This window comes from Lontra canadensis, unplaced genomic scaffold, assembly GCF_010015895.1.
Source record: "Lontra canadensis isolate GAN:19392208 unplaced genomic scaffold, GSC_riverotter_1.0 scaffold189, whole genome shotgun sequence".
NCBI classification, from domain to species: domain Eukaryota; kingdom Metazoa; phylum Chordata; class Mammalia; order Carnivora; family Mustelidae; genus Lontra; species Lontra canadensis.
This window is the reverse complement of record NW_022631183.1, coordinates 873,734-897,754: the sequence shown is the minus strand read 5'-3', so window position 1 is coordinate 897,754 and position 24,021 is coordinate 873,734. Positions and strand designations below refer to the sequence as shown.

General features: G+C 54.6%; 1 protein-coding gene across 3 annotated transcripts in view; it reads left to right on the top strand.

Moving 5' to 3' along the window:
- NRG2 (neuregulin 2) overlaps positions 1–24,021 on the top strand; it is a 175,854-nt gene that overhangs the window by 131,207 nt on the left and 20,626 nt on the right. For all 3 annotated transcript variants that reach the window (XM_032847559.1, XM_032847556.1, XM_032847557.1), the window contains exons 2-4: positions 9,239–9,410; positions 14,388–14,506; positions 21,586–21,706. In XM_032847559.1, the coding sequence (XP_032703450.1) occupies positions 9,239–9,410; positions 14,388–14,506; positions 21,586–21,706 (412 nt within the window). The remainder of the gene's footprint in view (positions 1–9,238; positions 9,411–14,387; positions 14,507–21,585; positions 21,707–24,021) is intronic.

The window sequence follows — 24,021 nt, the reverse complement described above, 5'->3', positions numbered from 1 at the left end:
GCCTGGACCACAGGGCCTGCATCTCAGCCCTCCAAGACCCCAGAGTGCCTATGCCAGGCTCTCCAGGCGTGTGGATGGACTTGCAAGGGAGGCAGCTGGGCCTTGGTAACCCCCCGGCCCGCACCCACTGTGGTATCTGCCTTTGCCGAGTGCATGGGCTCATCTGTGCCTTTCTTATATGGTGCCTACCAGGACCTTTCCCCTGAAAGCCAGTGTTTCTTAGAATTCTTTTTATTTCATCTTCAAAATCCCCATCATATGTCTGCATTAATACAAATGTCTGTATTTAATACAAAGATGTTGCTTTTTTCTTACTAATGAGCCTGGCAGAGCCCTCAGAAAGCGGCCCTGAGATCAGCCTGCGGCTTTGCCGGTGTCCCAGTCTGGGAAGCTGGTCTGTGAGCTGCCTCCCTTCTCTCTACCCCCACTCCACTTCCTCGTGACCTAGAGCTTCAGAAACAACTTTCTCCAGCCAGGCTGAGGAGGTGGGAAGGGCAGGCCCTTCCTGAAGGGGATCGGGGCCTTGGGATCTCCTCCTTGGCTCTCGCCCTGGGTTCCCTGAGCAAAGGGCGGCCCCGTGGAGCAGCTGCAGGCGCCCCCACCCCAAGGCTTCTGGGCTGGGCCCAGCACTCGGGCCCAGAGCCCAGCCTTCCCCAATGGGGAGATTAAACAGTTTGGGCACAAGTAAAGGCCTTCCAGGGATGTCGTCTCTGCTCTGTCCGTCCTTCTGCCCCCAGCAGTGGAAGGGGTGACAATGGTAAGAAACTTCATCCCCTCCACAGAGAGCTTTCTCTTCCTCCCTTCCTCTAAAGCGGGCAGGAAGCAGTTTACAGATGAGTCAGCTGAGGCCCAGAGAGGCTAAACCACTCACCTAAGGGCAGAAGCTAGAAAATCGGGAGACGGGGACAAAGAGCTGAAGTGCATTGTCCCCAGCTGCCACCCTTTCCTCTGTTGATGTGCCAGCTCTGGGTGTCTGGGGCCCCTGCTCCAAGGACTGAGAAGAACCCAGAGAGACCTCACGTCTGTGCGGAGTAGCAGACACTGCCCAGCAATGGACGCCTCTGCCCTGTGACCCTGTGCAGTGTCCCCCAGATGTCGGTGACATCCCTTCAGTCCCCCATCTCTACTGCTCATGTGCCCGCGTCGCAGCCCAGGCGAGGAACTGCGGCACATACCTGCCTGATCCAGGAGCTGACCATTTCTGCCTTGGCAGGACCCCAAGAAAGCCAGCGTCGCTGGCAGCGGGCAGCGGGGGTGGCCATAGCGTTGGCCCTCAGGGTCAGGCCAGGCTTGTTATAGGGGTTGGGTGTCAGTGGATGGGTGCTTCTGGGTGGGCAGGAGAACCTCTAAGGCAGGAATGGTTTCTGTGGGTATTTGGAGCGCCCAAGTTCTCTCTCCTCCTCCCCCTTCCCTTCTCCTTCCTCTGCACCCACCTTCCTGGAGCAGGGTCTGCCTCCCCTCTTAGCTCCTGTCCCCAGCTGGCCCTGGCCTCTGTCCTCTACCTTGTAGCTGCGGTGCCAGGTGTAGAGCTAAAAGCCCAACAGGTCTGGGCTGCTTCTCACCAACACAGGGAAATGGTCCCATGTGAGGCTCAGTTCCCTGCCAGTGTCAGCAGAACCCTGAATGGTAGGCAGAGCCCAAGCCAAGGGTGGGAGCCATGTTGCCTTTCTCAGCAACATATCCCTGACGTCATGTGGGGGCCTGATACATCAGAAGAATTGTTGGAGGTGGATATTTGTTGGATGATTGTGAGAATAGGGCAGGGCAAGCCCAGGCATCAGGCTGGGCCTGGTTGGCTGAGGAAATGCGGCTGGGGAGGGTGGTGGGAAAGCCAGGAGGCCTGGCAAGGTGCAAACGGCCTTTAGGAGGTCTGGCCCCGTGAGTCTGAATAGCTCTTCTGCAGGCCACGGGGAGCATACCTGGCTGCCCGTTTCACAGAGAAGGCCTCTGTGCCCACTTAAACCAGCCGTGTTTTCAGTTGTTCTTTTCTTTCCCATTTGAACTTGGAGTCTGTAATTAACCTCTGATAGGCTGCAGTCACTTTATGGGTAAGAGAGGGGTGGGGAGGGGGCGAGCCCGGAGCCCGCCAGCAGCATGCTGGTGGGAGACTTTGATGCCAGGCAGGCTGGCCGCCTTGTCTCCAGGTGTTGCCCTGCAAAGGGGACTGCTCAGCCTTAGTCATGAGGGGAGGATCATTAACCCTTTCAAGAGTCCACTGCCCCTGCCCCCTGGTTGCTGGGAGGGAGACCAGTCCAGGTCCTCCCCGGCTGGGCTGCCTGGCTCTGTCCTGGGCGTCTGTCTTGCTCTCAGATCTCAACAGGCTCCGCGCCCACCGCCCACTACCGAGAGGAATGAGGTCAAGCTGCTGGCAGCAGCGGTACCTCCTGGCCTCGGGGCCGGGATGTGGGAAAGGAGCAGCCCTGGTTGTTCTTGCTGTTGTTATCTTCATTGGGATGCTTGGTGGGGATTCCCTCTCAGACAGATACAGCCTAGATGCCCTGGCTTGGCATCAGGGGATAAGGAAGCAGGAGCCACCAGACACCCCATGGGGAGCCCAGCTTGCGACAACTGTGGAGGTCTGTCTGAAGGTTTACAGGACTTGTCCCCAAGAGAGAGTTTTTGTGGTAGTCTGGGTCATCCTTTAGAGATCTTCCTCATAGTGTTATAGAGCTGCCAAAGGAGAGGTCCCCACGACCCCCCTCCAGAGAGCCCTAGTCCTGCTGCTCAGCCGGGCACTGTGCCAGGATGAAGGGAGCTGGATGGCTGAGGAGCTCTCAGGGAGCGGGGAAGCTCAGCAGAGAGGGCTGGGTCTGAGGAGGAGACCGGAGGGGAGGTAAAGGGAGGGTTGCCCAACAGCCACCCAGGCCATCAGCTTGCTGCATGCCCTTCCACCTGTGGGGAAGGAACAGCCACAGACAAGCAGGGTATCAGTGACAGTCATGGGACCCCCTTCTCGTGTGCACAGGTCTTCCTCTTCCTTCTGCTTGACATCTCCCACCTGGGTTCTCTCCTGTGTGCTGAGGGGCCTTTGTGAGTCCCTTCTCTGTGTGGGGAGATACAGGCCCTCCAGACTGGGGCTCTTCACTTTGGCTACGAAGCTGGATTTGTAGAGAAGTTTATTGCAGTCTTGTTAATATTAGATGATGTTAGAGACGACCTAACCAATTCATTGGAACGATGAGACAGGATATGGACATTAAAATGATTTAGATTTGTATTTCTAGATTTGGGAGAACGTTTTTACAATATATTTACTAAAGGGTAGGATATAAAACATTTTAGAAAAGTCTTGCAGGAGACATTTGAAAATGTTTACAGTGTTTCCCCACTCCCCGCCCCCCATGGAAACTGGATTTAAGTGTGCTTTTTCCTGACTTGTATAATTTTTCTACAACAAAAATGTATTTCTTATGTAACAAAACAGTAACAGAGAGGGACAAACTAAACTCCTTGAGAGGTGGGAGAGGCTGCATCATACATGGCCAGATCATTTCTGTCTGGGACAAAACACTGAACCTGGCATACAGTAGGCACTCAGTAAATGCATGTCAACTGACTTGCGGTGAGCTTCTGCCCACTAGGGTTGATCCAGCTCTTGTCCTGACAAATCCCTCCATCCCAAGAAGCCTGTTCCTCTGTTTGTTTTACCTCTGCCCCAAGACACTCGTGGGACATGGTACAGTGATCTTCATGCCTCACACTAGCATTGCATTCTGGGCCCTGGGTCATCAAAGAGACCGAGACAATCCCAGACCCAGCTCAGAGAGAGTGCCCCGGCAGAAGTCAAAGAGCTGACCTGCTCACGTCTTAGGCTCTGTAAGCACCACCTCCACATCCTCAAAGGTCTGCTGTCTGGGGTGTCCCCAGGGGCTGGTACTGGATCCAGTGGCTGGGAGCCACTGTGGGAGAAGCCATGGTGGCTCAGCATGTAAGAATGACCTTAAAATGCACAGAGTAAGGTCAGGTCATTCCCCGACTTATAAGCCTCTGAGGTCTTCCCACCCCACCTACCAGACCAATCTGGGCCATCCTGGGGAGCTGGTCTGTACCCATCACATAGAAAGCCTAAGGAGGCTCTGGGCCCAGAAGTGAGGGTGCAGAGGTCCTCTGGGTATTGTTGTGACTGCCACCTCAAGGGTCTTCTCTTTCCTGCCCCCTGAGCCACTTCCTCTCCCCCTCAAGGGACTTGCCTGATGCAAAACAAAAACAAAAACAAAAACAAACAAACAAAAAAAACCCACACCAAAACAACAACAAAAACACACAGCCTATTCTCAGTCCTATTCCCTTTCAAAAAGTCTGTTTGGCTTTCAGAGAGCTGTGAACTAAGATTTCTGTGAACAGGGACCAAGACTAGACACTGTTAGAACAGGAGGCATGGTTTTTAGTATCTTAGATGAGTCTGGCGAGGAACTGTTAATAGATGCAAAAGAAGACTTTATAAAGAACATGGCATGATTCAAATGTATGGTTATTTTTATTTTTTCATCCTTTAGGCCAGTCCTATTGAATAGGAATATAATGCAACCCAAATATGTAATTTAAACTTTTCTAGTAGGCACATAAGTAAAAAAAAAAAAAAAAAGAAGAAGAAGAAGAAGAAGAAGAAAGAAAAAAGGGGCAAAACATCCAGATTTCTTGCCCTGGCTCACACAGCTCCACATCTATCACTGGGCCTACCCTTCCAGGCTCCCCTCACACTCCCCCTGCCTTCCAGAATCTTCCAGCCACATGAGCCTCTTTTAGTCCTTGAGCTCACCAAGCTCATTCTCACCTCGAGGCCTTTATCCAGCTGCTTATTACTGCCTCATAGTCCCTATTGATCATTTGCTCTTGTCTCTCCTCACTAAAACTCAGGTTCCCTAAGAGCAGGAATCTTATCTGTCTTCTTCACTACTGTATACTCTGGGCCCACAACAGTGCCTGGCATGCCGTAGGTTGAATGAATGAACAAACGAGGAACAAGTGAACCAGGTGGGGTTGTTCTGAAGTGAGTGAGGAGACAATCAAGAAATGGCTATCAGGTCACACAGAATTCTCCCTAGACAGAGTGTGATCTGAAATGCAGTCCCAGATTTCCCTTTGGTCACAGGGAATGCCTCTGGAGCCCCCGTCTCCTCAGGCCCCCTAACATGGGCTCATGCCTGCTGTGTCTGGGATCAGGCTATATGTCCGCACTCCCTCCCCATCACTGCCACCACGAGCAGTGGCCCCCTGCTCGGTGCATAGTATCATACCAGGACTCATGTCAGGAAACAAGGTAGTAGAGTGACCACCATTTCTTCCCACCTGGTGGGTGGAGGGCAGGAGGCCCCCTTGTGTCAGAACTGCAAGAAAGGTCACTCCCCATGCAGTGGGGGTAGGCACCCTAGAACTTGAGAAGAGCTCTGTCCCCAGTTCATGAGGAAGAGGAGACTAGTTGGAGGTCACCAATTAACCAAGAGGTTGTTAGATCACTAGGTGTCAACCCAACTTTAGAGGAAAGCCACCCATGAAGAGGTTTTTAGCTTGGCACCAGTCATTAACTGTATACTGACAAGAAGTGTGCGTTCCTTTATGTTACATGTTTCTAAAGCCCACACACTCAGACCCGCTTTTACAGGTTCTGCTTCAGAACATCTAGATGTTCCAGGCACCTACAGAAATTTTTAAAGCTTCCTTTGTGGTGCTCAGTAGCATCTAAGGTTAAGAACTATTGATAAGGAGGGGCGCCTGGGTGGCTCAGCCGGTTAAGCGGCTGCCTTTGGCTCAGGTCATGATTCCAAGGTCCTGGGATCAAGCCCCACATCTGGCTCCTTGCTCCGCAGGGAGCCTGCTTCTCCCTCTACCTGCTTGTGCTTGCTCTTGTTCTGATAAATAAAATCTTAAAAAAAAAAGAAGAATGATTGATAAGAAGTGACTAGGGACCCCAGAGCAAGCAGATGAAGGAGAGAGTGGTGTAGGTAAGGGGCAAGGATACTGACGCAGGACGTCAGTCACACTTAGGTTAATTCACATAAAACTTCTGGGTGTCCAAAAACATACCCCCAAATCAGCATTAAAAACTGTAAGCAGGGGCGCCTGGGTGGCTCAGTGGGTTAAGCCGCTGCCTTCGGCTCAGGTCATGATCTCGGAGTCCTGGGATCGAGCCCCACATCGGGCTCTCTGCTCAGCGGGGAGCCTGCTTCCTCCTCTCTCTCTGCCTGCCTCTCTGCCTGCTTGTGATCTATCAAATAAATAAATAAAATCTTTAAAAAAAAAAAAAACTGTAAGCAGCAGGTAATTGGGGAAACTATAGAGAGCAGAAGGTTAATAGCCTTAATATTTACAAGAAAAAAAAAAAACCCTTATGGATCACTAAGATGAGCACCCAGTAGAGAAACAGTATAGACATGAACAGACAGTTCAAATAGAAGAAATACAATGAGCCAATACATTTATGAAAAGTGGTCAGCCTCCCCAGGAATCAAATAAACGCAAACTACAACAACAAAGAGACGTTATCTTTTGCCTAGCTAATTGGCGAAGATTAAATATGTGATAACACCTCATGTTAGTGAGGGTGTGGAAAAAACAGGCGCTGCCATTCACTGGTGGGAGTGCAGACTGGTGCAACCTTTTCCAGAAGGCAATTTGGCACCGCTTAAAGCTGAGGAAGATCGCATGCCCTTTTGATGCAGCCATTCCCCTTTTAGGAAGAGTGCCCTAGGAAATTATTGTGGATGGTAATAAACAGTAATAGCTAACCTTTATTAAATGCTCTGTGCAAGCCAGACTTTACGTGCGTTGTCTCGTGCACTGCTCACAGCCATCCTCCCGTGAGAGAGGAGCTATTATTATCACCAGTATTTCCCAGGTGAGGAAACAGAGGCACAGAAAGATTAGGTCAGTGACCTGAGGACACTAAGCTAATGAGAAGCGAGGCCTGGATTTGAATCTGGACAGTCTGAGTCAAGAGCCACACTGCCCATCCGGCAGGACACGCCGGATGTGTGCGAAGGGTGAGCCCTGCGTGCACACGACAGGCATGCTGCATATGTATGCTGGGCAGGGCTGGGCCCATTTGTAATGAGGTGGCAGTGAGGAGAAAACACGCTGAATACGCCAGGATTGGAATTGGTTCGGTCAATTGGTTCCGATTCTGGGGCTGATAAAGGAATAGTATGCAACCATGAAAAATAAGAAAATTGTGTGTGTGAACACTTGGGGCTTATGCATGTACATAGAAGGTCTCTGAAATGATAGAAATGCAACTGATAATATCGGTTGCCTCCTGCAAAGGCCCCCATGTGACTGTGGTCAGAAGTTAGAGGGAGACTTGTTTCTCAAGCCTTATACCCTTCTTATACCTACTTCTTGAATTTTAAATTCTGTGAAGATATTATCTAAAGGTGTATTTATGTGTACTCGCACCCATAAGTTATGTTACAGAGCTATTCCACGTGACTATTTCCTTGAAATGCTACCACAGGTTCTGAGGAAACCTGTGGAAATCTGAGGAAAAAAGTTCTAAGATCCTTGCTTGGGGAATCATTCCAAAGTCAGCGATGATACGTCTTTAACTCTGTTCTCCACCCACTCCCCAAACTGTTTTGCTCATGGAACCCTTTTCTCAAGTAACGTCTATTATCATCTCTCTGGATATTCACATCCTGTAGAATTTGGTTTGGGAAATGCTGTCATTACTAGTTAATGCCAAGCTCAAAGACTTACATTTCTTTCATTAAACAAAAGAAACGTGTTACCGACACTGAGCCCCTTTATTTACACTGCATATGTACGTGTGTGTACCTTACTTCTGAGTACCAGGATGGTGGGTGATTTTGTTTTCTTTTATCCGTCTGTATTTTTAAAATTTTCTAAAATGAACAAAATCCTTTCACAAGCACTGTGTAATGTCATGTTTGAAGCTTCTGGAGCCCTTTCTCATCTGCTCTCGCCACCCGAGCACCCCGCTCTCATCTCCTGCCTGCTTACAAGCAGCCGTTCAGGGGTAGGTTCAGTGTGGAAGCCCTAGCAAAAGCCAGGCCCTCTTGGCTGCCTTCATTCAGAGTTGGCCGAGACGGGACCATTCGGTCCCCAGACAGCTCCCTGGCCCAACAGACCCTGGTTTCTGCTATTGGAGGAATTTCAGTTATGTTCTCTGTTCCCCAAAAAGAGACACACGCTGCAAAAGCAGACACAGCCCACTCTGGGCCTGACGTGTTGCAAACGCAGATACCTGGGCTTCGGTCCCAGCTCTGTGGCTGCCTGGCTGTGTGGCTGTGTGACCTGGGGCAAGTTTCTTAACCTCTCTGAGTCTCATCTTCCCCATCGATGTCTGCAATGACCCTTGCCTCACAGAGCTTAGGGACTGAATGAGAGCATGCAGAAGGCATTGTGTAACCTATAAAGGACTGTCCTAGTGGAAATCATTACATACCTCAGCAGGGAATACAGGCTGGCCCTTACCTTTCTGAGAACAGAGAACTTCCCCCACCCCCCTTTTTTAGGTTATTGTGGGGAGGGGAGTGAGGAGATGAGGCATGGGAGATCTGGGCAAGTAGAAATAGAATCCTGTGTAAGAAAAGTAGGAGAAGCCTCTCAGCTTGGCATTTGCAGGCCTGCAGCCCTAGTTGGGCTAGTGTCCCCCCAGTGGAGCCCCAGGCCTTATCCCCCAGACACCTGCTCACCTGCCTTCCTATTCCTTCTAGCACTTTAGCATCCTTCCGCTCTTAGCTCAGGCCACTCTTCCCCCAGCCTGCATTGGGGTCGCTCCTCTAGGTTTCAGCACCTCCAGGCCTCTGTGTACCATGCTATGATGTTAGTGCCAGATTGTAGCTCTCCTGCCGCCCTGAACTTTCTGGGGGCCCGAACTCTATCCTCTTGGTCCTCCTGTGTCCTCCAGGCCCAACATAGGCCTGGGCATCTGGGATAGGAATTAGAGCATGAGCCCCAAAGTCAAAGGCACCTGGATTTGAATCCCAACGGACCCTGAGAAAGTGGCTGCACCATTCTGAGCCTCAGTTTTCCCCATCTGTAAAGGGGTTTCATCCCTGCAGTGAGGCCATGGGTCTTTTTCATAAGCTAATGTATATAAAGCTCCTAGTGTCATTCCAGGCATGAAGGAAGCCCCGTAGGTCATAGCCACACTGACATCATTGCAGACCCTCTGTGACTGCTGACTGAAGCAGGAAATAACCCCGTGCCCTCCCTCCACTGCACACACCTGGCAACACGCCCTACCGCCATACTGACCTTCCTGCCTTGCTCCCCACAGCCACCCGGCCCAAGCTGAAGAAGATGAAAAGCCAGACGGGGCAGGTGGGTGAGAAGCAGTCACTGAAGTGCGAGGCCGCAGCGGGCAACCCTCAGCCCTCCTACCGCTGGTTCAAGGATGGCAAGGAGCTCAACCGCAGCCGTGACATTCGCATCAAGTACGGCAATGGCAGGTGAGGAACGCACCTCCCTCCTCCCTGAAAAGATGGGGCTAGTTCCCGTCCCCCTTCCTGACCACACCCATTCCTCCCTGCAGCACTGGGTCCCTTTGGTTATGGCGGCCCAGTGTCCTGCAGCAGATAGATGCTTAATGGGAAGGTCTCTGGATGGTTGAAGGCAATTTGATCATCAAATACAGCTTTCCCTGTGGAAGTCCCCTTTTGGCCCTAAAGCTTCTCAAAGGATCTGCCTCGGGGCCTAAAAGCCCACCATTTGGCAATGTTTGGTGGGAGACCACTCCAGGATGCATCTGGGAAGTCATGAGCGAGGACTTCAGCCTTCCTCTACCACCAACTCTCTCTCATCACTTCCCTTATAAAATCGTTCCTTCCCATCACAGTGCCTGTCCCTCCCCCCGGTGCTGCCCGTCCCGCTTCTCCCCTCCACCATCACACAGGGTCCGCTGACTCCTCCCTGTCGTCATCCATGGCCCTCTGCCCTGCTGGCCTCTGCCCTCTAATGACACCCCTCCGCTGCCCGTGGCTGTGGCTTTTGAGAGACCCTGGCAACCTCAGAGCTTCATAGCCCCAGACCTCCAGGCCTCTCAGCAGCCACTGGCCTGGGGCCACCGGCTCTGTGATCCCTCCCCTCTTCTGGACCTTTTGTGCCTGTAACCACTCCATCAGTGCTAGAACTTTCCTGTCTTGGGGGCTTCCCTCCTCTCCTCCCTCCCTCATCCACTTGTGGGGGATTTCACCCTCTTCTAGCTGATAAGATTATCTTTAGTGCTGCCAGCTAAGCACTAGCTCCCAGCAGGGATATGCCCCCAGACAGCTCTGAGCCATATGCCCCAGTCTAGCCTCTCCTCGGCATGCTTTCTAGCCCTGCCGCACACCCTCCTGTCTCCCCTCTCGGCAGTGGCAGAACCAGACCCCCTACAGCCTGGCATCAGCCCCCGTGACATCCCCACCAGCAGGAGACACCCTGCCCTCTGCCCCGCATGTTCTTATCCACCCTCCTGCCTCCAGCGGCTTTTCCTCCACTGTCCCACTCTTGGCCATCCCCACTCTTCCTGGGCCGCGGGTCCCTTTGTGAGTTTGCTTTACGTAACATGTGCATATGGGACATCAGCTGCAAGCCAGGCCCTCTGTCAGGAGCTGGGCTTACCCCAGAAACCACACTTGGTCTCTCCCTTCCCTCACAGAGCTTCTAGTCTAGCTTATAGATACAATACAGAAGGTGGTAGAGGCCTCCACCCTTTCTTCAAAAAAAAAAAAAAAAAAAAAAAAAAGTGCCTTATCCACCCAGTTTTACTGACAGTTCTAGAGGCCTGCCGACTCCTGTGATCCTGGCAGGGGAGATCTTTCTACCATAGACGCATATCCCCTCTTCCTCTCCTGAGTCACTGCCATGCTGTTCCCCAACCCCTCAGTGCTCCTGATCCCTGGTCTGTTCCTTTCACGATCCCAGACTTGGGCCCAAGCTGTTCCCCATGCTGGCAGCTCCCTGCTCCTTGTCCCTAGCAAAGCTCTCCAGGCCCAGATTAAATGTATTCTCTGCAACACCTTCCTGAACCCTCCAGGCAGCTCTTATGGTCCCTTCTCACAGTGCCTTGGACATGGTTTCATTGCATTTCAGGGGAGGTTGTCTGTCCCTGGAGCACGAGAGAGCCTCAGAGGCTGGATGCTGCCCGTGTACACCCTTCCGCCCTATGCGGCCTGGCAGACTTCTGCATTCAGTGTTGAATTAATGAGACTCTTGCAGGACTAGCTCTCTTCTCCTGGGTATAGGGGGACACTGGGACTACACAGGGCACCCTCCTTGGGTTGACCTAGACTTTGAGCCAGTTGCTGTCCTGGTCAAGCCTCAGTCTCACCTGACAAATGGGTTACCCGGTCCAGAAACAGGGCCTGGTCGGGTCTTTCTCTCCTGGCTATGGGGGATCCCTAAGAGCCTGGAATGTCCCCCCCGCCGGCCCTCTTCCGATTAGGGGCCGGTCCCATTTGCAACACCCCTGAAACTTCCTCGATCCACCTATCCTGCCCCTGGTTTCCCAGCAGTGAGTTGACAAGGTGGACAAATGAGCCATGATGGAGAACTTCAGATTCCCTTGCTGCGGCCAAGAGGGCTGCCATCTACACACACACACACACACACACACACACACACTTCACCTGGCTCGGCAGGTGCTGGCGGAATCTTCTCTTTCCTTCCACCCATGCTACAGCTTGCTCTCTGGCCATCCTAGCACTCCATCTGCCAAGCCCCGCTCCGTCTTGACCTGGCCCTCAGTCTGCCGAGGCCGCCTCCCCCAGCAGGGGCTGCCATTCCCTGGGGCTGCCACACTGAGGTGTCTCGCCCAAGCCACCCCGTGCCAGAAGAGAACCAGCAGCCCCAAGCCCCAGGCGTGGGGCCCTCCCCTGCAGAACCGCATGTTCCCTTATTTATGAGGGGCAAGCTAGAACAGGCCCCTCAGGCAGGCAGCGGGAGGTAGGCCCCAAGGAAAATGCACGGACGGGCAGAGGATGCAGCTGCCCAGATGCCACCCCTGCCAGCAGGAACCTGGCTGAGGAAGCTGGGGAGGGGCAGCCGTCGCGGGGCCAGGCCTGGGTCAGTGTGGCAAGCGGGCATCAGGCCCACCAGGAGGGTGGGAGAGAGTCCCGGACCCTCAGGCTTTCCAATCAGAGCTAGGAGTGACAAGAGAAGGTAGCAGCCCCCACTCCTTCAGGCCTGAGAGTCCCAGAGAGCCCCTTCCCTGCAGCTCTGACCCCAGGACCTCTTCTGCAAGTCTGGGCCACCCCCCACCCCCTGGCACTGGCCAGATCACCACCTGGCTGAGAAACAAAGGTGCCTACAGCCAGCAAACTGAGGCCCCATGGTTTCTGTCCACTCTCACCCCTTGCCAGCTCCTCAGAGGAGAGGGCCTCTCCCCAAGGCCTGGACTGACTTTCCACCGGTCTCACACACCATAGGTGAGAAGACCTTCCTTCCATTTCCAGCCTTTATCCCTCCAGATATCTGTGAGCCTAACTCCACCTTTCCTGCTACCTGGGATGTGGTATAAGGGGAGCACCTGAGAATTCAGCTGTGGGTGACAAGGGTGGCTCTGTGTCCCTCTCCCTTGACACTGCGACCCTCAGGTGGTACCCTGCTCTTAGCTCATCTAGTGTCAAGGAATTGCTGGCCAAGAAGTGAGAGAAGCCTGGTCCTGGGGCTGCCAGGCTTCGTGGCATCAGATTAGGCTGAAGCCAGGAAGGAGGTACTGTTTTAGCCAGAGGGACCTCCGGGAATCTGTTTAATGAGGAAAATAAACTTGAATTGAAAGAAAAGGGTTGGAGACAGATACCAGCAGGTCAAGGAGACAGAGACTGGCTTGTGCTGGGGAGGGCTGAAGGGACGCAGAGTCAGACAGCTGTGGCTGAAACATTAGTGAAGACATCGACAGAGCAACAGGGCCTGGAAAAGAGCACCCCATGGACTGTCCTTTGGAGGATCTTGGAGTGAGGAGGTCTGGGAAGAGCCCCCCTCCCTGCCCCGAGGCAGCAGTGAGCCCGGGAAACAGGTTCCCAAAGCACAGCCCCAGTGGGGATGGGGGGCAGTCGTCTGGCTCCCACACCCACAGCACAGCCTTACCTCCCCTGTCCTTCTCCTGTCAGTGTCATGGCTCTATTTTTCGTCCCTGGGCTTAGGGCAACAGCAGCTGGACCACCCTACCTAATGTTCCACCGCCCTCCAACACACTACACATATTCTGGGAATCTGGTGTCTTACTTTGGGACTAAAAAGAGGCGGTTACATCATGTAAAGAAGTTTTCATGCTACTTCTTGTTCCCCCTGGGGCCCAGGCTTGGATACTAAGATTTATCCAGAGCTCAGAGGGGCCCCTGAATAGCACTGGGGCAGAGGGAAGGATGGGAGGTGTGAATAGACCCTTCAGAGGCCAGGCATCCCGGGGCAGGTACAGAGAAACCCTGGGAAGGAAGGAGAGGATTGGCAGGGTCTTTGGAAAGAAGAGAGGAACTAGGGCCTGGTGCCCTAGAGTCACTTACAGCCCAGAGTCCCTGCTCAGGTCTGGCCCTGCAACTCTCAGCACGCAGGGACAGGGTGCAAAGCCCTTCATGGAGGGGGCTAGGCCCCCAGCCTCTGGCCCTGGAGATAGTCCATGGGCCCCTGAGGGACCCATGTCCCCACCAACTCCAGCTCCTCATCCACCTCTGCTTCTGCCTTGCCAGGTCCCCTTGCACAAGTCCAGAAGCCCCTTTAGGACTGTTTTCCCATCTCTACTGCCTGTCCATCTCCAGGTTAGCCAGGAGGATCAAGTCAGGCCATCTGGAGCAGGAACTATTTGTTTCCCGGAGGGATCCAAGCTTCCAGCACACAGAAGTCAGAAGCTAAAGCCCCTGGGAGAAGCCACAGAGTACCCCGAGTGGCAGGGCTAAGGTGAAGGGCGGGGAGCCGTGGGTTGGAACTAGGAGGCTAGGCAGGTGTCGTGGGAACCTGTTAGCTCAGGGGCCCTGCCCAGGTCCCTGGGAACAGGCCTTCCGTATCTAGAGCTGCAGGCTGCCACTCCGAAGGGAAGGCTGAGGTAACTGGTGAGGCAGTGGCTGCCCTGTTTTGAGGGGGGACACTGGGCCTGGGGAGGGACGCTGAAAGGAGAGAGGTAGCCACATGACTTAAGAGAACCCCACCTTCCTCCCCCCGAAAAAGGCTCCAAAGAAGGTCCAGCCCTGGAAAAGTGGACAGGAGGATTCACAGATTAAGAACATATGTGCAGCTTCTAGCTCTACCCCATGCTCTCCTGAGCCCCCCAGGTCTCCCTCCAGCTCAGGGGACTCAGCATTCCACCTGGAGCCCAAAATCTACTTCCGATCCCCCCTGCGCAGCCGCTGTGGCTCTATGGGGAGAGGTGACCGCTGGGTGACCGCTGGAGAGCCCGAGCCAGCCTGGGCCTTGGCTCACGTCTCTCCCTCTCTCATCCCCTCCCTAACCAGAAAGAACTCACGACTACAGTTCAACAAGGTGAAGGTGGAGGACGCCGGGGAGTATGTCTGCGAGGCTGAGAACATCCTGGGGAAGGACACAGTCCGCGGCCGGCTCCACGTCAACAGCGGTAGGTGGCCCCCCAACAAAGGGAGGGGTTCTGCAGGGGTTTGGTTCGGCAGGCCTGTTGCCCCCCAGCCCTTGGGAGGCCCGCACATGATCTGTCTTGCACTTGACTCCCCTCCCTCCTTCTGCTGCCATATCAAGCCCCGAGATCTGGGCCGATTCAGAGAAATGCAGTCAAAGCATAAATGTTTAGCTTTGTTATCTGGGCCTGGAAGAGCCGCCAGCTCTCATTTTAAATATCCTGAAAACTAAATATTTTGAAATCAAGAGGTGGGGGTGGGGGACGGATATTTTTAGAAGGCAATTATGGGAGGCTGGGCTGCCAAGAGCGGGGCTCCAGGGAAAGGCAGGCCCTGGGCGTGTGGGAGCTGACTGCCTGTTGCTTTGCTGGGCACCGGGGTGCAGGCAGCCGTCTCCCCAGGGCCATGGCCAGGAGGCTGGGCTGTGTTGGCCCCTGCGGGCAGCCTCATTCAGGGACAGCAGACCCTTCTCCCACAGACTGGCTTCTCCCTTAAGAACATGCAAGGTCTGAAGCCCACGGCACCCCTAGCTCCCCACCCCAACCATGGCAGCTCCAGTGTCGGATGCAAGCAGGCTGCTTTCCCTTGGCTGGAATGTGGCCAGAGCTGCCTGTCCTCAGGCTGCACGCCTCCACTCCAGCCCGGGAACTCCAAATCCCACAGATCCCTTTCCTCTTCCCAACACCCACACATTGAGCATACCATTTTGGCTACCTGGTTCTTTGGGTTCACTTCCAGTCCTGCTCCGTCACTCTGATGCTGCAGCTGCCTTCGCCTGCCTGTACTTCTACCAGCCAGCCAGCCCTCCAGGACTCCCGCAATCCAGCATTATCTAAGGAGAATGTAGGAGTTCCCTGCCCCGGGACCCTCAGTGCAAAACCTGGGGCAGACCCTATCTGTTCTGTATTGGGAAGGGTCTCTTTGTTCTCCCAGCCCCTTAAGCTCCTTGTCTCCCTTGCTGCCCTATCTTAAAGGTCCAAGCCTCCAAGTCAGACCTCCTGGTCTGCCTTCTTTCTGGATCTTTCTCACATCTATACCTCCCACTCCAACCCTACCTCAGAGACAACCCGGCCCAGGTTTCAGCTCTATTCACCTAACCCAGAGCAATGGCCTCTTAAGGTGCTTTAGTCTTGTCATGCCCTTACCCCAGGACGCCACAGAACAAGGACTTCATCCCACTGCCCAGAGCACACCAGTGTGGCCCTAACGATCTTTCCAGCCCTGTGTCCGTCCCATACAGTCTGTTCTCACCCTTCCTCTCGTTCCAGCTCTCCCAGGCTGCCATCCTCCCCAACCCCTCCATCCCACCACAGTGTCATTCCCAGCTCGGGTCCGGCCCCCAGGCCACTGCTTGGCCAGCTGCAGTCTTGCATACTTCCTGAAGTCTATTAGATTGGTCTTCACATCTCATCCTGTTGCTGCACTTTCCGTGCAAGTGTGACCTCCGCAGTGGAATTGTGAGCCAGGACCAGGGAGAGCGGCGATGATGTCTTCTCCGCAGGACTTAGTGAGAGCTGCTGTTGACTCAGAGTGGGCTCCATGCCACATTCTACGCCATCTCTCGAGCCCTGACAGACCCAGGGTGTAGCTAATAATTTAGGAGACTGGAGCTCAAAGAGCTTCATTCTGCCACACATCTAAGTGATGATTAAGCAGGTATCTATACAATGTAAAAGTAGTTAGCAAACACTGAGACCATGAGCTCTGGGAGGCTGTGTCTCACCTGATTGCCACTCTAGCTCAGGGCCTAACACAGTGCCTGGCTCATAGTAGGCACTTGGTAAATAATACAGAAAAGGACTTAAAACCCGCTCCAAGGCCTTTACTGACTTCCACAGGCCCCAGGGGGCTACCTGGGCACCCCCTCCCCATTCCTCTCCATCTGTCCCAAGCCCAGGAAAATGGACCATGCTAGGGGGCCAACACCTGTCACCTCCGTCCATAGTGGGCAGACATTCTTAGATCCACTTTGGGCTTGAGTTTAATTCAAGATTTTTCTTGGTTAGAACAGAGTGGGGGAGCACCCACTCAGTCAGTAGAACATGCAACTCTTGATCTCAGGGTCGTGAGTTTGTTGGGGGTAGAGATCACTTAATAATTAAAAAAAAAAAAAACCTGACAAGATCTCCAACTTAAAACTACCTTAAAGAATGTATGTATTGATTTATAAAATGGAGAAATCCAGAGGTAGAACAGGGCCCAGCCACAACAGAATCCACACGGTCTGTTGTCCTCATTCTCTCCTTCTGTAAAATGGGCTTCTCTCATGTTTGGGGAGCAGATAGGGAAGAAGAGGCCATGGCCTCAGATGGCTCCAGGTTTTACACCATCCCCATCTCCCACCCAGGGAAAAAGAGACAGCTTTTGTCTGTGTCACTGACTTGATCCGTGGATCCTGCAGGGTTCATGGGCCCCACTCAACTCAGTCACTGGCCTCAGGGGATTGGGGGAGCATCCTGCCAGGCTTGCATGTATGCAGGGGGTTAGGGGATAGAGAGCAGAGTCCATGACTGATGGCCCTGCCCCAACTACATGGGGGCACATTTCTGAGAGGAGTGCTGGCAGCAGGGGAAGGGGGCAGGGCTGCCGGACCAAAAAGCAGAGTAGCAGCCTCACTCCCATGCTGGGCTTGGGGAAAGAGGCTGGAGAGTATTGGAAGACCCCTCAGATAAGCCGCAGCCTGGCAACATGCAGAAGCTCCTGTCTGCCCTCAGCAGCCCATGTTCCTGTCAGTTAGGGAGGCGGCCAGTGGAGGTTTGCCCTGGGCACCGGAGGGCTGCCCCCAGGGTTCCTTGCCTCTCCTCCCTCCAGCTCCACATGAGAGCAGCAGGGCCAAGCCACAGACTCCAGAGCTCTGGTCTCTTCCGAGCTCTGCAAACCTGGGAGACCTCCTATACCCAGCTTGTCCTTCCTTTCCCCAGCTGAGGCTGAGCCAAATGATCTCTAGACTCTTCCCCCCACACACACACAAAATTCTGGGATTCTGAGTGTGATGTTGAGGTGGACATACTGTGCACCTAGCCCCCACCCACACCCTACCTCTTCTGTTGCCCTGTTGAGCCGGTGGCTGGCCCCTATCCTTGACATGGGTCGAGGAACAGGGCCACTGTGGGGGGGGATCAGGACACCCCCGTTGGCGGGGGTGGGGGGGAGCGTTTCCACCGGCAGAGATGCCCAGGCTCCTTGTTTACCCATGGAGCCCAGAAGACTCGCAGCAACCACACCCTGGGGAGTAGGTGGAGGGCGGGTAGCGGGCAGCTGTGCCTGCCCCCATGACTCATCCCGAGGTGGCTTGGCTTGGCCCGCCCAGGCCCCGGGGAAGCTGGGGCTACAACATTGGGGCGGCCAGCAGAGGGCATGGGAGGACGCCTCGAGGGAGCAGTGGCCACGAGGGGCAGGGGCATGACATCGCCTCACTGTGACCCTTGGCAGCCTGCTTTGGCTCTGTTCCTGAGGATCCTGAGGCTCCTTCCCTGAATCAGAGCAGACCCTCCTTGCAGTCACAGCTCTAGCAGCTCATGAGACCCTGCCTCCCTGGTTGCCCGGGAAGAGGAGTCAGCAAAGAGTTTGCGGGACTTTGAATAAAACAATCAGTTTGGTCCAGTGCACCTCGGACTTAGCGACACCAGCTGCCTCATCTCCAGCTGAAAGAGAACTTGGGAGCGTCCCAAGGTAGCCGTCCCAGGCCCCAGATGTCCAGCTGGACTTCCCTCCGCCCCAGAGGGGAGGCAGATTTGACCTGGGGCGTCCAGGACCCCAGAAGCCCTGCAGAGGCTTCTGGGCCTGTCCCTCACCTGGGGGCTTAGAAAGGCTCGATGTTTCATCACACACACACACACACACACACACACACACACACACACCTGCTCTCTCGCTCACCTATTCAGCAAGGCCTTACTCAGAAAGACCCAGTTCAGAGCTCTGGGGAGTCACAGCCTTGGCTCCCAGCAAAGTCCCTCAAAGTTCCTGGCAGGACGCCCAAACCCAAACTCAAAGCATCTGCCTGTTCTGACCCATGAAAGAGGAAAGGCAGCTTTACCCACAGGAGAGTGGGCATACTGGGCAGGTGGCTGGGAGCCTTGATGAAGGGAGATCCCTTGATCTGGGCCTTGAAACAGAAGCAGAAGTTCCTCCCTGAGCTGTGGGTAGCTGTTGTAGCTGCCAGCAGCAGGGAGAGCGTCCCCTGGCCATCAGCTCTCCTCCTGTCCCTTCCCCCTCAGAACCTCAAAATCTCTCGACCACCAGGATGCTAATGGCTGATAGAGGCCACCTGTACCCTTCCAGGTGTTTTTAATTTTAATTCCAACGCAATTAACGTGCATTCTATCAGTTTCAGGTGTACAGTAGAGGGAGTCAACAATTCTTTCCCTTACCCTGTGCTCACAACAAATGTGCTTCTCATCCCCTTCACCTATTTCACCAATCCACGCATCTACCTCCCCTCTGGTCACCATCTGTTCTATAGAGAGATTTCTGGGTTTTCTTTTTCTTTGTTTTGTTTCTTAAATCCCCCAGAGGCGTGAAACCAAATGGTCTTTGTCTTTCTCTGGTTGTCTTATTTCACTTGGTATACCCTCTAGGTCTAAGTTGCAAAGGACAAGATTTTGTTATTTTTTATGGCTGAGTAATATTCCATTCTATATCCCATCTTCTTTATCCATTCATCTATGGATGGAGACTTGGGTTGCTTCCATAGCTTGGCTATTGTAAATAATGCTGCAGTAAACACAGGGGTACACACATCATTTTGAACTAATGTTTTCATATTTGGGGGTAAATATCCAGTAGTGGAATTACTGCATCATAAGAGAATTCTATTTTTAATATTTTCATACTATTTTCCACAGCGGCTGCCCCAGTTTATAGTCCCACCAATAGTGCATTTCTCCTCAACCTCACCAACACATGTTGTTCCTTAAGGTTTTCAATTTTAGCCATTCTTCGAGGCACTTTTGAAGATTTTCTTTGAGAGAGATAGTGAGAGAGAGCACAAGTGGGGAGAGGGGACAGAGGGAGAAGCAGGCGCCCCACTGAGCAGGGATCCCATCACGGGGCTCAATCTCGTACCTTTTGCCTTTCTGGGCCCCGGCCAAGTCCCCATGAGGACACAGCTCTGGGCAGCACAGACACCCCGCCCTGGTCCCAAGGCCTCCATGAGCACAGACATGCGTGTGGACAGGCCCAAGTGTACAGCTGTGGCCCCGACCGCCATGCTCTCTGCTGTCCACTGCTCACTCAGCATGGCTGGGGGCAATCTCTGCCACCCACAGCCACGGTGGTCATCCAGCTGGGCCGAGACTTCTCGGCCTTAACCAATGCCCATAAGAGGACCCAAACCTGTGGTCCACATCATGTTTGCCTTCGTCTGCTCATGTTAAGCCTTGGTGCTGATATGTTCTTCCATGGTGCTGATATGTTCCCTGAGGCCTTGTCCCCACACACACGGGGACTCTGGACAGGACGTCCCCTGCTCTTTTCCTGCACTCCTCCTTGGCTATGTAACTGAAGGGCAGGGCAACCTCTGGTGTCCTCCAGAGTAGTGGATTTTGTAACTCGCAGGCAGGGTCACCTCAGCTGTTTCTCTTCTCTGGCCCTTTCTTGGTTCTCTGGGTCTCCCTGACCCAGAGAGTGGGCAGAGACCAGCAGAGGCTTCCTGCCCTCACTGAGTGTGCACTGTGTGTCGGGAGGAGCCCTCTGCAGGGGTGGGGATCGGGGAGCCAGAGGAGCAGCCGCAGGCAGGGTGTGGAGGGGAAGGTGGGAGCTGGCCCTGCCTGCCGGGTTTTATCAGCGAGCTCCTCAGACATATACAGAGGCCGAGCTGTGTATACACTCCCAGTCCCCGCGCTCCATCTGTCTCCCACATGTCTAAACACTGAGGCCGCCAAGTGCCTGCCCTCCTCCTCCTCCTCCTCTCAACCTTATCCCCATAGGGAGGGGGCGGGGAGGGACTCGGTCCCCTTGAGGAGACAGGAGCAGCCCAGGTAGGGTGGCCCACCTCAGGCAGGAGGTCGCTGCTGGGGGAAGGGAGAATGCGAGAGCTCCAGAGGCTGAGGTGCTACCCAGTCTGGAGACAAGGCCTCAGGCGTTAGCTCGGGGATGAAAACCAACCCCGGGGGCAAGACTTTTCCTTAGAAACCAGTTTCTGAATTCCATCCCCCGGGGGAGTAGAACTGGAGTTATCAAATTGGTCTGATCTGTCAAATGGGCAGTCTGGGTCAGCAGCCTGAAAGCCCCGTTCTCCCCCCCCCGCCCCTGCTCACCCAGTGTCCACATCCCAGCTGCCCCACAGGCCTCTCTTCCCTGCCCACCTCCTGTCAAGAAACCTGACCTCCAGGATTTAGGGCCTGGGCTGTCGAAGCCTAGGGGCTCCCTTCAACAGCTGACTGGGTCGGGGAGAATGGGGCTGCCCAATGAGGGCAGTGACAAAGAAAACCCTGGGTGCTTAGGGAGAGGGGCATAGTGGCCTTTGCAGCAGTCCTGAGAGGCTTGTCCCCTCTGGGACAAAGGAGGAACACGTAAAAGCTAGGATTCTCCTCATGCCTCACGAGATCTTAAAGAACAAGTGTCCAGAGGGGGCCATTCCCCTCCAAGCCCAGCTCACTTCCAGCCACCTCGAGATCCCAAGCAGTGTAGAGGTCTCCTCCCTGCACCCCTGTGACTTTGTTCCCCACAAAAGACATGATGTCTCATCCACCTATGGCGGGGAGGGCCCCCAGAAAGGCAGGCAAGAACTGGGCTCTTAATTCCAGTAGAAGGAGCACTTGCCGCTAGCTTCTTATCTCCTCCCAAATATGGAAAATCGTCCTGACCTTTGGGGGTTTGGGTACTTTGGTCCAGAGTGCAGGGGGCAGGGTGGTGCTGGGCAAAGGGTCAGAGCTCCTGGGGGCCTCCCCCTGGCCTTGCAGGTGATGGGGAGGAGCCACCAGACCTTCCCTCTCCAGCTATTGCTGTAGTTCCTGACCTTCCAGCTATGAGATGAGCCAGGAAGGACAGCAGAGAGGTGGTTCTTGGGGCCCAGAGGCAGTCTCAGTGGGTCACTGGCACGTGTCTCTCGTACCTCCAGTGAGTACCACTCTGTCATCCTGGTCGGGGCACGCCCGGAAGTGCAACGAGACAGCCAAGTCCTACTGCGTCAATGGAGGCGTCTGCTACTACATCGAGGGCATCAACCAGCTCTCCTGCAAGTAAGTGACCAGCGGGGGCGGGCAGGGGGCCGAGAGTAGGGCGAGAGAGGCTGGGCCAGAAGCGGAGGGCTCTAGGAAAAGTGGACTTCAAGTCACTGACAGGAGGTCCCCAAGGGGTGTAGACAGGGAGGTGTGCCCCTGCCCCTAGCCCTTTCCAGGTATCTCAGGAGATGTCAACCCCGAAGAGCTTGGGGCTTCTGCAGTGCCAGTTTCACAGGCCCCGACCCAGCCCACCCCACCCCATCTCCCAGTGGCCGCCCTTTCACCAGCACCTTCTAGGGAGATGGAGGTGCCAGTCTGTGCCCTAGGCACTGGGTTCTCGCTCTCTCCCACCCCTCCCGCTCTGTCTCCCCTCGTCTCTCACTTTCTCCCCACCGCCATCTCTCAGCAACTCTCCAAACTGTGTTGATGAACATTTCCCAGGGGGTGTCTTCCCCAGCAGTGAAGAGCTTGGCAGGGTCAAACAAAGCACATTTCCCAGAGCCCTGGGTAGTGGAGGGTCTGCTCTCCTTGCCTTGAGGGGAAATGAGGACTCTGCATCCAGTGCTCACCCCAAAACCTGGCTGCTCTCCCTGCCTGGTGCCCAGATATGCCCTGGGTGCTTCTTGTTCCATTTCCGACCCTGGCCCCTCTCTGTGGGGGGAAAGGACCCCAGTGAGGATACCACTCTGGGTGTGGCCCAGTGAGGGGGGCAGGGTTGAGGAGAAGCTCAGTCTGGGGCTCCTCTACCTCCAGCAAGGCAGGGCTTCCCCAACAGGATCTCCATCCCTTTCCCCTCGGCAAACAGGGCAGCTGAGAGCCCAGCAATCCTCAAGGATTTATTCAGGTCCAGCTGGGTCCTATTCCACAGCTGGGCCCACAGGGCCCCCGACACACTCTCTCGTGGGTGAATGAGGAGCCGCAGGGTGAGCTTGGTGAGAGCAGCACAGGTTCCAGTCAGATCGAGGAGGGGTTGAGGGGGCACTAGTTAAAAACTTTGGGTTTTCAGAGGACCCCAAGCCTAGGACCCCAGCAAGGTGCCACAGTTGCCCCATTCCCATGGCATCTGGGCAGAGGCCACCAGAGTACTGGGGGAAATTGAGAGAGGCGTTTGCCCTCCCCACGGACAAAGATTCAGCGCTTCTCAGCTCTCCTGCCTCTGGGCTCCAGCTCCAGAGCTGCATGCCCCCCCACACGGACTATAGCCTTAGCCCGAGACCCCTCCACCCCACAAGGTGATAATGAGGGGCCAGGCCTCCTAGACAGTTTCCCCTCAGTGCCAAGCTGGGTGAGCCTGGACTGCCAGACTCTGCCTCTTGCCCCAGCCAGCTTCCTTTGCTGGCTTCCCCCCAGCCACAACCTCCACCGGCTGCCTTCCCCTTACTGGCCTCCCCTGTGCTGAATTTCCGGGGACTGTCCCGGAAGCAAAAGAAGGTCCCCCAGGGAAGTTCTCAGCCTGGACTCAGCCCCTCTTCTCCCTTCTTCTGCCTCTAGGAGGCTGCCACATTCACGAAACCAACCCTGGGGAATATTCTAGCTATGAAAATGCTCTGAGCTCTCTGCAGTAGATCTATAGAAACTCATAAGTGTTCTGGTATACCTCACAGACATCCCCCAGCCCTGTACGCCCCTCCCCTCTGGCTTTTACCCCCTGGCACACACACGCACACACACACACGTGGGCACACACCAGGCCTTTCCTCTATCCCTAGCCCCTTGGACCCTGGAACCTTGAAGGAATCCAGCAGCATCACTGAGATCAGCCCTGGCTCCTGGCAGGGAAGGTTTCAGCCACCCATAATGGGTGCCGGGGCCAAAGAAGGCCATGGGGGCCCAGGGCTCGAATGCTAGTGTTGAGTGTGGAAAGGGTAGGAGATGAGCTATATGGGTTTCCACAGGGTCCTGCCAGCAAGGCTGTACCCCTAGGAACCTTGGAGTCACACCCAGCTAAATCAGAGAAGCAGAGGGCAGGAGCCTCAATCATTGCGAAGATGGTGTCCCATGGGCAACTGGGGTTCACTGTTTAGAACTTGAACTTGGTACCCCAATCCACTGCCTCCCCATTTCAACCTGCCCTAGGTCAGCCCCAGCCAGGGCTCCTGGAACCCGACTTCCCTGACTCCCTGAGCCCTCAGGGGAGAGGGGCATCCCCTGTGAGGATCACTCTCAGGAGGGCAGGTCCTCAGAGCTGTGCTGGAGAAGGACAGGGGGGAGGGGGGGCAGGGCAGAACCCAGAGGCCATTCTGGGGGCGGGTGAGCCGGGAGGGAAAGGGGGGCAGGCCTCTTGGGATTCCTGATGACACCTGAACGGAATAAAAAGGAAAGAATCTAGGAAC